The 14,600-nt window shown below is 32.3% G+C and overlaps 1 protein-coding gene across 6 annotated transcripts; it reads left to right on the forward strand.

Annotated features, from left to right (window-relative positions):
• The first annotated feature begins 1,155 nt into the window (after window positions 1-1,155).
• Window positions 1,156-14,329, forward strand: LOC139851787 (uncharacterized). Of its 6 annotated transcripts, none has more exons than XM_071840952.1 (13): window positions 1,156-1,302; window positions 1,847-2,047; window positions 2,396-2,577; window positions 2,765-2,885; window positions 2,972-3,064; window positions 5,440-5,676; window positions 7,807-7,935; window positions 9,570-9,773; window positions 10,723-10,904; window positions 11,827-11,947; window positions 12,028-12,135; window positions 12,806-13,039; window positions 13,652-14,329. In XM_071840952.1, the coding sequence occupies exons 1-13, from the start codon at window positions 1,174-1,176 to the stop codon at window positions 14,204-14,206; spliced, it is 2,496 nt and encodes an 831-aa protein (XP_071697053.1). In that variant the 5' UTR covers window positions 1,156-1,173; the 3' UTR covers window positions 14,207-14,329. The 6 variants fall into 6 exon arrangements, with proteins under 6 accessions (XP_071697053.1, XP_071697056.1, XP_071697055.1 ...); XM_071840955.1 differs by having other exon boundaries at window positions 12,028-12,120; XM_071840954.1 differs by having other exon boundaries at window positions 11,827-11,938.
• Window positions 14,330-14,600: the final 271 nt, after the last annotated feature.

Raw genomic sequence — 14,600 nt, forward strand, 5'->3', positions numbered from 1 at the left:
AAGTCTAGAGCAAAATAGATAGATCTGAGGTAAAAGAAATCAAGCTTTTGTCTTTTTACAATGGATTAGTAGGGCGCGTGTCTTCTTTATTGTTTGCTGAGAAGGCACGTGTCTTCTTTATTATTATTATTATTATTATTATTATTATTATTATTATTATTATAACAACAAAGATATGTGAGCTGTATATCTTTTTTCGCCGGGAAAAAAAAATATGTGAGCTGTATATACGCATGATTAAAGACAAGTTGCATAAAACAAGGGGGATGAGTGCTACATTGATTACGGAATTTGATTTTATTTAAATAATTAAATTTGACCCAGCAAAACACTTTGTCTTGGGATGGCAAAACGACTCGTACCTGATGAAAAAATCGAAACCCGACTTTTTTGGTCCGGGTCCGGGACGGGTTTGCGTGTCCGCGGGCCGGGTATGGGAATGAATTTAAAATTTTATCCGGATCCGGGTTCGGAGACGGTTTTAGATGCAAACCCGGTTACACGGCCCGTATACCCGGAAAGACCCGAATACATAACCCGACTATTTTTTTAGAGCAAAACATTACATTTCATCACTGTTGTAAACGGCGTCCGTTGTGTCCGTTTCGACGCCCGTTGCGGCGTTTTGGTGACTAAACCGTTTCGACCCCGTCCTATTTTCTTATAAGCTGGTCAATGGTCAAAAGTCATGTCAAATGCAGAAAACATTGGGTTAACGCCAGTCAAAAGTCAAAAATTCTGTTAAAATCGGTTAAAAGTCTGTCAAATCAATCAAAATTGACTTAGTTTAGTATTCCATTTTGTATTATATTAACGCTAATAGCAATTATAGGTACAAACTTGTCAACGAAAGTTTTTTAGCTCTAAAATATGTGTAAATATATATTTATATATATAAAAGTCAACATTAGTCAACATCCGTTTCGACCCCGTCTCGGCCCCGTTTTTTCCGTTGCGACATTTTGAGGTCGCTACCGTTTCGGCCCGTCTCGCGTCTTTTTCAACCTTGCATTTCATAGATATGATGAGTTATATACATAAATAACGTAGTGTCTAATACGAGTAATAGTTTATTACTGTAGTATCTCAACTTTATTGATATTGATATTGATTTAAAAAAATGAATGAATAAAATTTTCCATCACGTATTCACGTTGTAGTGCAACGAAAAAAATGCGAACTTATCAGACAGCAAGGGGTTCAGGGATGAAGCTAGAATATCAGGTGATGGACGCCGGGAGTAAGCTGATTAATGTTTCTTCTTCTTCTTCTTCAACTCCTGACATTCTCAACGTTCTTTTGGTTAGGGTTTCTTTTTCTTTAACTTATTTTTACTTGATTTATTTAAGCTAATATTATTATTAATAATAAATAATACAGTTAGGGTTTCTGATACGAAATTCGGACGGCGTTTGGTTAGGGTTTCTTCTTCTTCTTTTTTTTTTTTTTTTAAATTAAGTCGGTGCTTAGTACGAAGATTAGGAATTTGATCTTTTAACATGAAATTAACCTACCTGTTTTACTATGGTAATCTGTGCCCAATCAACAATTGGGCAAATTGGTTTTGGTATTTACCAAATTGGATCGTTCCAAAACATTCTTAGAAGAGAAAGGAAAATTAGTTTTTGGCCAATATCATCATAAGCTTAATCATGTGCCTACCAATGAGATGTTGGCACATTTTTAAAGCAAATATGGGTAGTGACAAATTGGGTATGCACATGCCTATAGATGAATGAAGTTGGTCTGTTCATTATTATGTTCATTAATAATCATTACTCACAAAGCGACAGTAAATTGCTATTCTATAACATTGTCTTTTAACAGTTTTGTATAATTGTGATAGGAAATAGAGAAAGTTCTAATTAGTGTGCAACAATCATCCGAAGCGATGATTAAAGCACTGAATCCAATCAATCAGGCATTGATTGCTAATGGACTGATGAGACATCCTGACATGAATGTGAATATTTCAGTCGTATGTTGCATCTGCGAGATTATAAGAATTATGGCCCCTGATGCACCGTACGACCATCAACATATGAAGGTATGTATGAGACATCTGAATAAGCTTTTTGTTTAACTACTCAAGAAAGTTTGTATACTGCCCAAAATAGTTACCCTTTTATTCAAGGTTGGAGAACTCGGAACTCGGAAAGAACTCAGTCGGAAATATTTGGGGAGTTCTTGACAACTCTGGGAGAACTCAGGGAGAACTCGGATGCTGACTTATGTTGACTTTTTAGTTTTTAATATAAATATAGATGTTCTAATATAAATTCTAATAGACTTTGACCATGATGCCGTGCTTTTGACCGAGTTGCCGAGTTTTTGACCGAGTTACCGACGTGGCCTAGTTTTACAACATTGAAGTTCTATTGTCGTTGTTGGACAGGAGTTTTTTGAAGCTCTAGTGACGTCCTTTGAGAAACAATCTTTAACATGTGGTGGATACTACGGAAAAATGACAAGAGCTCTTGGAATATTTAGCAAATCGAGATTGCCGGTAATGATGTTGGACTTACAATTGGAGGAACTAGTATGTCGTCTTTTTAAGCAATTTTTAATATTTGCCAAGTAAGAACTTTTTTTTTTTTTTTTTTTGCTTTATAAAGTCTTCAATACATTTTTTTCTTAAACGCTACTGATGTTAGGAAAGTTCATATGCTATAATAATTGAAATACTATCAGAAATCAACTTCATATCATTTAGAGAAGAAAATGTTATTCTTAACTGAGTTTGTTCTTCTTCTAACCTTTTAAGCTTCAATAACACGTCTACCGTACTCAAAATGGAGAAAATAATGACCATGATCATAGAGGAAAGTGGGGAAGCGCTTGCTCTTGAAGCTCTAATTATTACCACTCTGGAAAAGGTTAATAAGGTGATTAATTAATCATGTTTCGGATCTTCACTAACGAAGGTCTTTCATTCATCACTAATTAGTAATTAAATCCTATAATATTGCAGATTGCTTCACCTATTTGTTTGCAATTAGGGGAGAAAGTTCTCAAGAACTGTGCTGCTAAACTTAGTCCACATCTTCAAAATATGGAACAAGATGTGAGCATTGCTCTCTATGATTATTTCAAAATGGTTGCACGTCTTTATATAATTGCACCATAAATCAATTAAGGCGTATGATGCTATGCAAAACTTATTTGTAACAGACATTTGTTGGAATTTTACTGTTCCAACAAATATTATATAACACAAACAAAAATATTTAAAGTCAAAGATGTATAAGAAAGACTCAAACAGTCAAAGCGGAACAGTTTTCTTTTTTTGGGACGGAGGGAGTATAACTTAACCTTCTTGCCATCCAAATATAAAAAATAAATTATAAATTTTGTTTTGTTTTATGTTCAGAGATCTGGCAAAAACTTTCTAAAACATTGTAAATACATAGTCCGACTAGGCTTTTCCCTTGCCTAGAGATGTAAAATGAAGAAAATATTTATGTATATATATATATATATATACACACACACATATATACACACACACACATATATATATGTGTATATACACACATATATATATGTGTGTGTACACACACACACACACACACACACATATATATATATATATATATATATATATATATGTGTGTGTGTGTGTGTGTGTGTACACACACATATATATATATATATGTGTGTACACATATATAAATATGTGTATGTGTATATACACACACATATATATATATACACATTTTTACTTGACTTATTTTTACTTGATTTTTTAAGCTAATATTATTATTAATAATAATACAGTTAGGGTTTCTGATACGAAATTCGGACGGCGTTTGGTTAGGGTTTCTTCTTTTTTAATTAAGTCGGTGCTTAGTACAAAGATTAGGAATTTGATCGATCGAAGACACTACTTTGATCTTTTAACATGAAATTAACCAGTTTTACTATGGTAATCTGTATACACGGTTCTCATTCTACTCCAATCAACAATTGGGCAAATTGGTTTTGGTATTTACCAAATTGGATCGTTCCAAAACATTCTTAGAGAAAGGAAAATTAGTTTTTGGCCAATATTATAAGCTTAATCATGTGCCTACCAATGAGATGTTGGCACATTTTTAAAGCATATATGGGTAGTGACAAATTGGGTATGCACATGCCTATAGATGAATGAAGTAGGTCTGTTTATTATGTTCATTAATCATTACTCACAAAGCGACAGTAAATTGCTACTCTATAACATTGTCTTTTAACAGTTTCGTATAATTGTGATAGGAAATAGAGAAAGTTCTAAGTAGGGTGCAACAATCATCCGAAGCGATGATTAAAGCACTGAATCCAATCAATCAGGCATTGATTGCTAATGGACTGATGAGACATCCTGACATGAATGTGAATATTTCAGTCGTATGTTGCATCTGCGAGATTATAAGTGGTAGGATCAAGGGAGAAGTAACCAATTGGGGGGAAGCAAAACTTTTTTTTTGTTTTTTTCGTTTTTTGAAAAAACTTTGTTCACGAACATTATAGATTGGATGAAAATATGAACATTTAAAAAAGAGACTTTGTGATAAATGTTTTTATTTTGGCGGGAAAACGCTCGAAGAAGTAATATATAACAATTATCGTGTTTTTCGAGCGTATGTTGAGGTTTTAGATATTAGGGTTTAGATATTAGGGTTTATAGGGTTTAGATATTAGGGTTTAGAAATTTAGGGTTTAGGGTTTAGATTTAGGATTTAGATTGAATTTTTAACACGAACAGTTTAGAGTTTAGGGTTAAGGGTTTAGGGACTAAACCCAAAATACCAAACCCTAAACCCTAAACCCTAAACTCTAAATCGGGCTAAATTTTACTTCACAAAACATGAAAAAAAAACGTTAACATTCTTCACGATCAATATTATCTTGAATGTTATTTTTGTCGATCGTTTTCCCTCCTAAATAATAACATTCATCATGAAGTGTCTTTTCTAAATGTTCATATTTTCGTGTGATCTTGATGCCTGGGGAAAAAAATTCCAAAAAAAAACGAAATTTTTTTTTTTGCTTCCCCCCGATTGGTTACTTCCCCATTGATCCTGCCCCTATATATATACGTATATATATATATATATACGTACATATATATACGTATATATATATACGTATATACGTATATATATACGTGTATATATATACGTATATACGTATATATATACACGTATATATATATATACGTATATATATATATATATATATACGTATATATATTCAAAAGAGACACCTCTTGACGGAGTGCTAAATATATATGAGTAGATTCGGGGTATTTTTGTCATTCTACAACTCTAAATGTGGCAAAAGCTTACAAGTTAGGGCGCATTTTTGCTCATTTTATATTTTGCTGTCTAGTTTGTGGTTCAGCCAAAACTAAATTATGTTGGTCATTATTGTCGTATTTGTAACAATCAAATTTTTTAACAGGAGGCGAAAGAAACTATTCCTTGTACAAGTGATACAAGTAAGTTGATGAACGATAAAATTGATACAGTTAAACTGAAGTCTCTAGAGGAGAACAATAATATGGAGCAGACACTAAGCGATTGTCAAGATTTAACAAGAGATAAAGTTATTCACTCGGATGATGAAAAGAATGATGTTTCACTCACCTCAAATTGTGTAAAAGAAGTGAATGGAAAACCCAAGAGAAATGACCAACAGGTATTCGCATCTTGATTTTCAATCCCTCTTTTAATGTATTGTTCGACACATTCACCTTCTTTAATTTGTGGCTCAGAACGCTTCCCCCACTTCCTCCTAACAAGTTCTTCTATCTTGATCCTTCCAATATATATATATATATATATATATATATATATATATATATATATATATATATATAGGGGCACGATCCATGGATAAGCTTAAAAGGAGTACAAATAAGCAAAATAAATTTTTTTTTTTTTTGAATTTTTTTTTACATTCATAAATCTGCATTAAAATGCACCTCTAATTAATTTTTTTCATAAAAAAAAAAGTTCAAAATCTTTCAAAAATCGATGATGAATGGTAAAATTAACCATTCATCGGGTTAATTTATCATTCATCTTGTTTACGATTAATGATAAAATTAATCAATGCTAAAAAAACCCAGATGAATGGTTAAATTAACCATTCATCTGTTTTTTTATCATTCATCATAAACAGATGAATGGTTAAATTAACCATTCATCTGCTTTTTTTTAGCATTGATTAATTTTATCATTCATCGCGAACAAAAATGAATGATAAATTAACCAGATGAATGGTTAATTTTACCATTCATCATCAATTTTTACCATTCATCATCGATGTTTACCATTCATCATCGATTTTCGAACGATTTTGTTCAAAAACTTTTTAAATTTTTTTCGTTTTCTTCTATTTGCATATTAAAGGATCGTTTTTTTTAAAAAAAAAATTTGAAATTTTACTTATCCAGTTTGTGCCCCATTTAGTGCTTATCCATGGATTGGTCCAATATATATATATATATATATATATGTATATATTACAAGTACTCACTTCCGTGCTTATATTGTTTGCACATCAAGCTTTGAGGTTGTAGATAGAGATGGCAATGGATCGAATATGGATCGGATGCGCCTATATCTATTATTCATATATCTATTTAATTTTAATACTCATATCCATATCCTTATCCACTTAAATATAATTCTTCCATCCATATTCATATATTCATATCCGTTATATTAAGCGGGTATATATATATATATATATATATATATATATATATATATATATATATATATATATATATATATATATATATATATATATTACAATTACAAATACTCACTTCCGTGCTTATATCGTTTGCACATCAAGCTTTGAGGTTGTAGATAGAGATGGCAATGGATCGAATATAGATCGGATGCGCCTATATCTATTATTCATATATCTATTTAATTTTAATACTCATATCCATATCCTTATCCACTTAAATATAATTCTTCCATCCATATTCATATCCGTTATATTAAGCGGGTTATCGGGTAACGTAGGATGTGTTGTTTTTCTAATAATATTCTTAATATGAAATGAAATTATCAAAATGTTTTTGATAAAGATGTGTAATATATGTAAGATATAAGAATTTAATACTATTCACGTAGTTGTATATTCACAATCTATATTTTTATAACATGTTAATAGTTTATAGTGTATACATAGAAGGTAATTTAAATAAATATATATCCATATATTTAATTAAATACGTATACATAAATGTGTATATATGTATTTCGGGTGGTAAATGAATATATACATGAATGATTGAATGCCAAATTTTCAACAAACTTGATCCACTAATTTTTCACATCACCAATATCTATATCCACATCCATTTAAATCATCCATATCTATTTAAATGGATCGGATCGAATGAATATCCGAATTCTACCTCCGATTGTGCACAATGCAACCCACACTAAAGACAAATATGTTAAATGGTTATGGAAATGTGGGTTGTGAATTGGAAGGTGGTGTTACATATAATAGCAAAAAGAAGTTGGCAAATTAGTGCAATGATCACCTACTACCACATATATTATAATAAATTATATATACAATAATACTCGTAACAAAGATATGCAAGCTGTATATACGCATGGTGATTACAGACAAGTTGCATAAATCATAAGAATGATAGAGTGCCACACTGATTTCGGAATTTGGTTTTATTGAATTTCACCCAGCAAACCACTTTGTCTAATACTTCATTAATATTTCAGCTTTATTGATTGATATATTGATTTAAAAGAATGAATAAAATTTTCCATCTCATTGTAGAGTTGTCGTGCAACAAAAAAAATGCGGACTAAGCAGACTAAGGGTTCAGGGATCAAGCTGGTGATGGACGCCGGGAATAAGCTGATTAATGTTTCTTCTTCAACTCCTGACATTCTCAACGTTCTTTCGGTTAGTTTTTTTTTTTTTTTACTTGATCAATAGAAATTTAATAATTAAAGCCTATAAATTAATAAAAATAATCATGCTAGGGTTTCTGGGTACAAAATTCTGATAGTGTTTGGGATAGTTTATTTACTGATTCTTTTTAAGGAGAAGCCTCTCTGTTTATTTGCTATAAAGTTCGCAAAAATGTGAGGGTTTTACCTTGTTTAATTTAAGTTGGTGCATAAAAGAGGGTAAACAAAGTTATTCTAAAAAAAAAAAAAAAGTAAACAGGGAGCTGCTTACTAGATATGAATTTTCCTTTTTTTTTTTTCACTATTGTAATGGATTTGATTGAGAATATTTTTTCAGCATTACCTAATACAAAGACTCTTTTCTAAGTTATGCTGCTTTTATGTGCTTATTTATCAGTCTTGGGAGAAAAAAGATATAACACCAGATATTCTATTAGATTTATGTCAAAATATGCGTTCTTTATTTAATAAGTTTTGCTTATTTTGTTGCCCCAAAATAACCACTTTGTTTACATGAGCACTTGAACATTTTAAGATAATTTTAGTAACAGTAAGGTACATGAATCGTCCAAGTTGTCTGATGAGAATTACCAAGTTTGTCCTTCGTTGATAGTTTATTAGTAAGTGGTACCTTGCTGCAAATGTTGCATTACAAGTGGTACTATCGATGCAAAACTAGTGATGATTTTGTTAGTATTCACCAAACCCAATGGAAAATTTGTGTAGTTTACTCGATTAGTTCATGTCTACGGTAATCTGTAATCTGTATACATGGTTCTCACTCTACTCCAATCAACAATTGGGCAAATTGGTTTTGGTATTTACCAAATTGGATCGTTCCAAAACATTCTTAGAGAAAGGAAAATTAGTTTTTGGCTAATATCATAAGCTTAATCATGTGCCTACCAATGAGATGTTGGCACATTTTTAAAGCAAATATGGGTAGTGACAAATTGGGTATGCACATGCCTATACAGTAGAAACTCTATAAAATAATACACTTGGGACCACCAAAATTTATTAATTAAAAGAGTTATTGATTAATCGATAAATTAATAATTATTAATTTATATATTAATTAATATTTAATTAATTTATAGTAGAATACTTAGTTTACAAACACCTTTCAACGTTCCACTTAATTATTGTATGCAATGCATGTATATCAAATGAACGGCTCAATTTGAAAGAAACCTTCAATCTCCCACCTTATTATGCTTCTTGTGTTCAATGTATCACTTTATGGACATTAAAAATATTTTCTACGGAGTATATAAATACAAGATCAAAATAGGTTAAAGAATTATTATGCTATATACTGTATAAGGAATTATTAATTTATATTTTATATGGGGTCTAAAGAAATTATCAAAATTGTATTATCTTATAATTTTAGCGAATTATTAATTTAGCACCATATCCCCGAGTCGGAACCGGCAAAAAATATTATCTTAGAGAGTATTAAATAATCGAGTATTAATTTATCGAGTTTCTACTGTAGATGAATGAAGTAGGTCTGTTTATTATGTTCATTAATCATTACTCACAAAGCGACAGTAAATTGCTATTCTATAACATTGTCTATTAACAATTTTAGACTAAGTTTGTTTTGTATAATTGTAACAGGAAGTAGAGAAAGTTCTAAGTAGGGTGCAACAATCATCCAAAGCGATGATTAAAGCACTGCATCCAATCATTCAGGCATTGATTGCTGAACCACTGCTGAGACATCCTGACATGAATGTCAATATTTCAGTCGTATGTTGCATCTGCGAGATTATAAGATTTATGGCCCCTGATGCCCCCCCGTACGACCATCAACATATGAAGGTATGAGACATCTGAATAAAGCTTTTTGTTTAACTACTCGAGAAAGTTTGTATGCTGTCCAAAATAGTTATCCTTCTATTCAAGGTTGGAGAACTCGGAAAGAACTCAGTCGGAAATATTTGGGGAGTTCTTGACAACTTGGGGAGAACTCGGGGAGAATCGGATGTTGACTTATGTTGACTTTTTAGTTCTTTAATATAAACTAGTTTTCGAACCCTCGCTTCGCGTCGGGGGTTCGGTTTTCAATGTATTTTACTGCGTTTAGTTTGTAAAATTATTTCGTGGCTAACGATGATGTCGTTGAAGCGCAACTCGAGTCGAACTAAAAGGTATAACCCGTGAAAGATTTAAATTTCATTTTAAATTAACAATACATGTGCATCTCCGCGCTTTGCTATGGAGTTGTCGACTTTTAAAAATTTTACGCAAAATCAACGTGTATGAAAAGTACCCCAAATATTTAGCGTTTTTTAAAAAGCGTCCGTTTTGCGTATAGTTAGTGACATTGTGTTCCTAAAATTATATCGAGTTTAACGATGGTGTCGGAAAAATGTAACTCGTTGCGAGCGAGAAGATATGACCCGTTGAATATTTGGGTGGAGTTTATTTAAGATTTTTTTATGAAAATGATTACTTGACACTTTACCCCCTGTTTGAGGGGTTGATTTGAATTTTTGAAAAAAGTGTGGGGTGCTTTGTTGGTGAAATGAAATTTAGTTAAAATTAAAAAAAAAAAAAAAAAGGTGAAAAGTCGAAAATTCCCCTAGTTGCTATTCATAACTTTTGTCTATTAGATATATGTATAATATAATATAATATAATATAGATGTTCTAATATAAATTCTAATAGACTTTGACCAAGATGCCATGCTTTTGACCGAGTTGCCGAGTTTTTGACCGAGTTGGCCAAGTTTTACAACACTGAAGTTCTATTGTCGTTGTTGGACAGGAGTTTTTTGAAGCGCTAGTGACGTCCATTGAGAAACAATCTTCAACATGTGGTGGATACTACGGTCGAATGACTAGAGTTCTTTTAATATTTAGCAAATCGAGATTGCCGGTAATGATGTTGGACTTACAATTGGAGGAACTAGTAGGTCGTCTTTTCAAGCAATTTTTAACTTTTGACGAGTAAGAACTCTTTTCTTTGTTTTGTTTTTTTCTTTTTTTGTTTTTTTTTTGTAGGTATGTAGCTAGGTTTATGTACGGATGTTTGTTGGCATGTATATAGGTTTATGTATTTATGTGTGTGGGTGTGTGTGTGTGTGGGTGGGTGTTTGTATGTGGGTGTGTATGGGTGGGTGCGTGTGTGTGTGTTGTGGGTGTGTATGGGTGGGTGCGTGTGTGTGTGTTGTGGGGGTGTGTGTGTGTGTGTTTTGTGTGTCTCGTGTCGTTCGGTGCATCTTGGGTTCATTATGGCTGAGGACGGCCATCTTTACTGTTTTGATTGGTATTCTTCTAGCTGTGTGTCCTCGGGGATGTCTACCGTAAAGATGCATGAGTGGTGTTTGGTTTTGTCACGGGTGGTTGGCTCTTTGCTTGCGCAACAACTACCACCTGGCATGCCTTTCGAGTTCTGTTAACAAGGTCCCTTGGCTCTATTTATTAAGGCAACTCCAAGCGTCGATTAAGTGGCGTCTTGACTGCCGCTTAGAGCCTAAATTGATTTTCTGGCAGACTTTTAAACCCATGAAAATCTGATTCTACTATTTTCATGGCGCCTTAATTTTATTTTACTATTATTTATTAAAAAAAAAAATTTCCTATTTTTTGGCCGGAGGTCCACTCGGAAGCAATCTCTTTATCCGCCAAATAAAGAGAGGGATGACTTTCTCTACTTTTATTCAACCTCCCCCATACACCACTCAGGTGGTATTGAGTTTTGTTGTTGTTGTAAAGTCTTCAATACATATTTTTTTCATATACGCTACTTTTGTTAGGAAAGTTCATGTGCTATAATAATTGAAATACTATCAGAAATCCGCTTCATATCATTTAGAGAAGAAACTGTTATTCTTATTTGAGTTTGTTCTTTTTCTTCTAACCTTTTAAGCTTCAATGACTCGTATACTGTACTGAAAATGGAGAAAATAATGACAATGATCATCGAGGAAAGTGAGAAAGCGCTTGAACTTGAAGCTCTAATTATTACCACTCTGGAAAAGGTTAATAAGGTGATTAATCATGTTTCTGATCTTCAATAGTGAAGGTTCTTCGTTCATCACTAATTACATCCTATACTATACTATTGCAGATTGCTTCACCTAGTTGTTGGCGATTAGGGAAGAAAGTTCTCAAGAAATGTGCTGCTAAACTTAGACCACATCTCCCGGATATGGCACAAGACGTGAGCATTGCTTTTGTATGATTATTTTAAAATGGTCTCACGTCTTTATATAACTGCACGATTTTAAAATGGTCTCACGTCTTTAAAATGGTCTCATGTACATACAAATTTTTTTTGTAACAGACATTTGTTGGAATTTCACTGGGATTCTTTCAATTAGTACTCCGTGCGTCCAAAAATAATTGTCTTGTTTGACTTTTCGAAGTCTTTTTTCTTAAATTTTGACTTTAAATATCTTTTTTTCTTCTTGCTATTTGATATTTGATGAAATTTATATGAATGGATTCAGTCTTAAAATGTGTTCTTATAAAAATAACTTCCTACAAATATTATACAACACAAACAGAAATATTTAAAGTCAAAGTTGTATAAAAAAGTCAAAGAGGAACCTTTTTTTTTGTTGTTGGGGGGGGGGGGGGGGAGTACAACTTAACCTTCTTGCCACTCAAATATAAAAAATAAATTATAATTTTACTCAAAAGAGACACCCTCTTGACGGAGTGCTAAATATATATGAGTAGATTCGGGGTATTCTTATCATTCTACAACTCTAAATGTGGCAAAAGCTTAAAAGTTGGGCGCATTTTGCTCATTTTATATTTTGCTGTCTTGTTTGTGGTTCAGCCAAAACTAAATTATGTTGGTCATTATTGTCGTATTTGTAACAATCAAATTTTAAAAACAGGAGGCGAAAGAAACTATTCCTTGTACAAGTGATACAAGTAAGTTGATGAACGATAAAATTGATACAGTTAAACTAGAGTCTCCAGAGGAGAACGTTAATGTGGAGCCCACACTAAGCAATTGTCAAGATTTAACAAGAGATACAGTTATTCACTCGGATGATGAAAAGAATGGTGTTGCATTCTCAAATTGTGTAACAGGAGTGAATGGTAAACGCAAGAGAAATGACCAACAGGTAAACGACATTTGGATCTTGTAACTATTCTAGTATGTCTATGGTTTTGCTTTTCTGTTTTATTGTTTTTGCCCATATTTGCGCATTCTTAGACGGAGTAGGCTATAATGGGTCAAAAGGGATCTTTTCAGGACGGGTTTATCTGTCCTGCAAACACTTATATCTTATTTATTTCTGGAGTAGTAAAGTTATACGAGTTAATTTTTAAAAATGATTCTGAAAAAATCTAGTTTTTGAAGTAAATGATTTAGGTCTTTAATAATGCAATTCAAGAGACTTTTGACTTGTTCGACTCGTTCAACCAGTTTCCAACATGTCATAGGCAAATCACAACCGAAATTAAGTACTTGGTCATTACTCATATTAGCCTTAAATATGAACAAATCTCCACTTAATTATGGTAACCTTCTTATGAAATCAAACATAAAATCAACTATTGTAGTTGGGTTTGTACTAAAACCTTTTTATGTTACAGTTTATATACCGAGTAATAAACAATTAATTGATACAAAATTGCATATACTATTATGGTTATATTTTTAACCCAACCTATTTGACCTATTACTCGGCCCGCCCGTCTTGCCAATTCTAAGTTATTTTCATATCGTACAGCAAAAAGTGCCCAAAAAGGTTTTATACAGCATGGCAATTGTCCATGGCTACAAAATCAAGAAAAGTAATGCACCAATTCTTGAAGCTATTTTCAAGAAACACGGTGACATCGCATCTAATTGTGTAGTCAAAGCCTCTTGTGTGAGAGAATCGGTCCTTGATATTGTTTGTGAAGTCGTCAAACGAATCCAAACCAATGATTTTGCAACAATCATTTCTGATATGGAAGATATAGAGATGCAAATGTTAGATGCAGAGGCAATTAACATGAATGTTGTCTGGCTTCGAACTCACCTTGAAGCGTTTCACAAAAAGAACGCCTCACAGAGACAGTCAACTTTACTTGTAGAAATGAAGGCAAACACTCGTTTGGTTAAGAGAGCTGCAAAAATGGATCTTGAAGAGACACGTATAGAGCTTGCGACTGCACAAGAAAAATTTAAAAAGGCTGAAAGGTGTGTGGAAGTACTTGATCTTGTAGAAACAAAGCTGAATGATAAATTCTTGGAATCTGAGGGTGAAAAAGACTTGTGGCTAAAAGATTCGGTTTTATAGGCTGATTAACACTTACTTTAGCACATAAATTTATGTAATATATCCTCTTATAATATATCAAGAAAAGTTATTAAACAACAATATTCTAGATTTTATTCATATGAATAAGTTAATTATACATCATTGACATTCTTATTCATAATGGTTATCAAACAGTGTATTGTCATTCAGAACCTTTGAATCATTCAAATTATGATCCATTCAGCGTTTAATGATTCATTCAGCGTTTAATGATTCAGTTTTATTAAACGCATCCTTAATGTAGTTAGAACATAGAATCAACTTCTTTTTGATCTGGTTGATAGCTCCTTGTTCATAGTAATTCTTCGCTACATGATTCTCCTTTTGTGACATTTATCATATGCTGCCCGACTTTTTATTTTGTATCTATAAG

Source organism: Rutidosis leptorrhynchoides, chromosome 6 (assembly GCF_046630445.1).
Source record: "Rutidosis leptorrhynchoides isolate AG116_Rl617_1_P2 chromosome 6, CSIRO_AGI_Rlap_v1, whole genome shotgun sequence".
NCBI classification, from domain to species: Eukaryota; Viridiplantae; Streptophyta; class Magnoliopsida; order Asterales; family Asteraceae; genus Rutidosis; species Rutidosis leptorrhynchoides.

Excerpts from the sequence above, each read along its gene's own strand:
- LOC139851787 (XM_071840952.1), top strand. The coding sequence starts at position 1,174 with ATGCGAACTTATCAGACAGCAAGGGGTTCAGGGATGAAGCTAGAATAT. Across the intron at positions 1,303-1,846 it reads ACATTCTCAACGTTCTTTTG|GAAATAGAGAAAGTTCTAAT; the intron begins GTTAGGGTTTCT and ends TAATTGTGATAG. Across the intron at positions 2,048-2,395 it reads ACGACCATCAACATATGAAG|GAGTTTTTTGAAGCTCTAGT; the intron begins GTATGTATGAGA and ends GTTGTTGGACAG.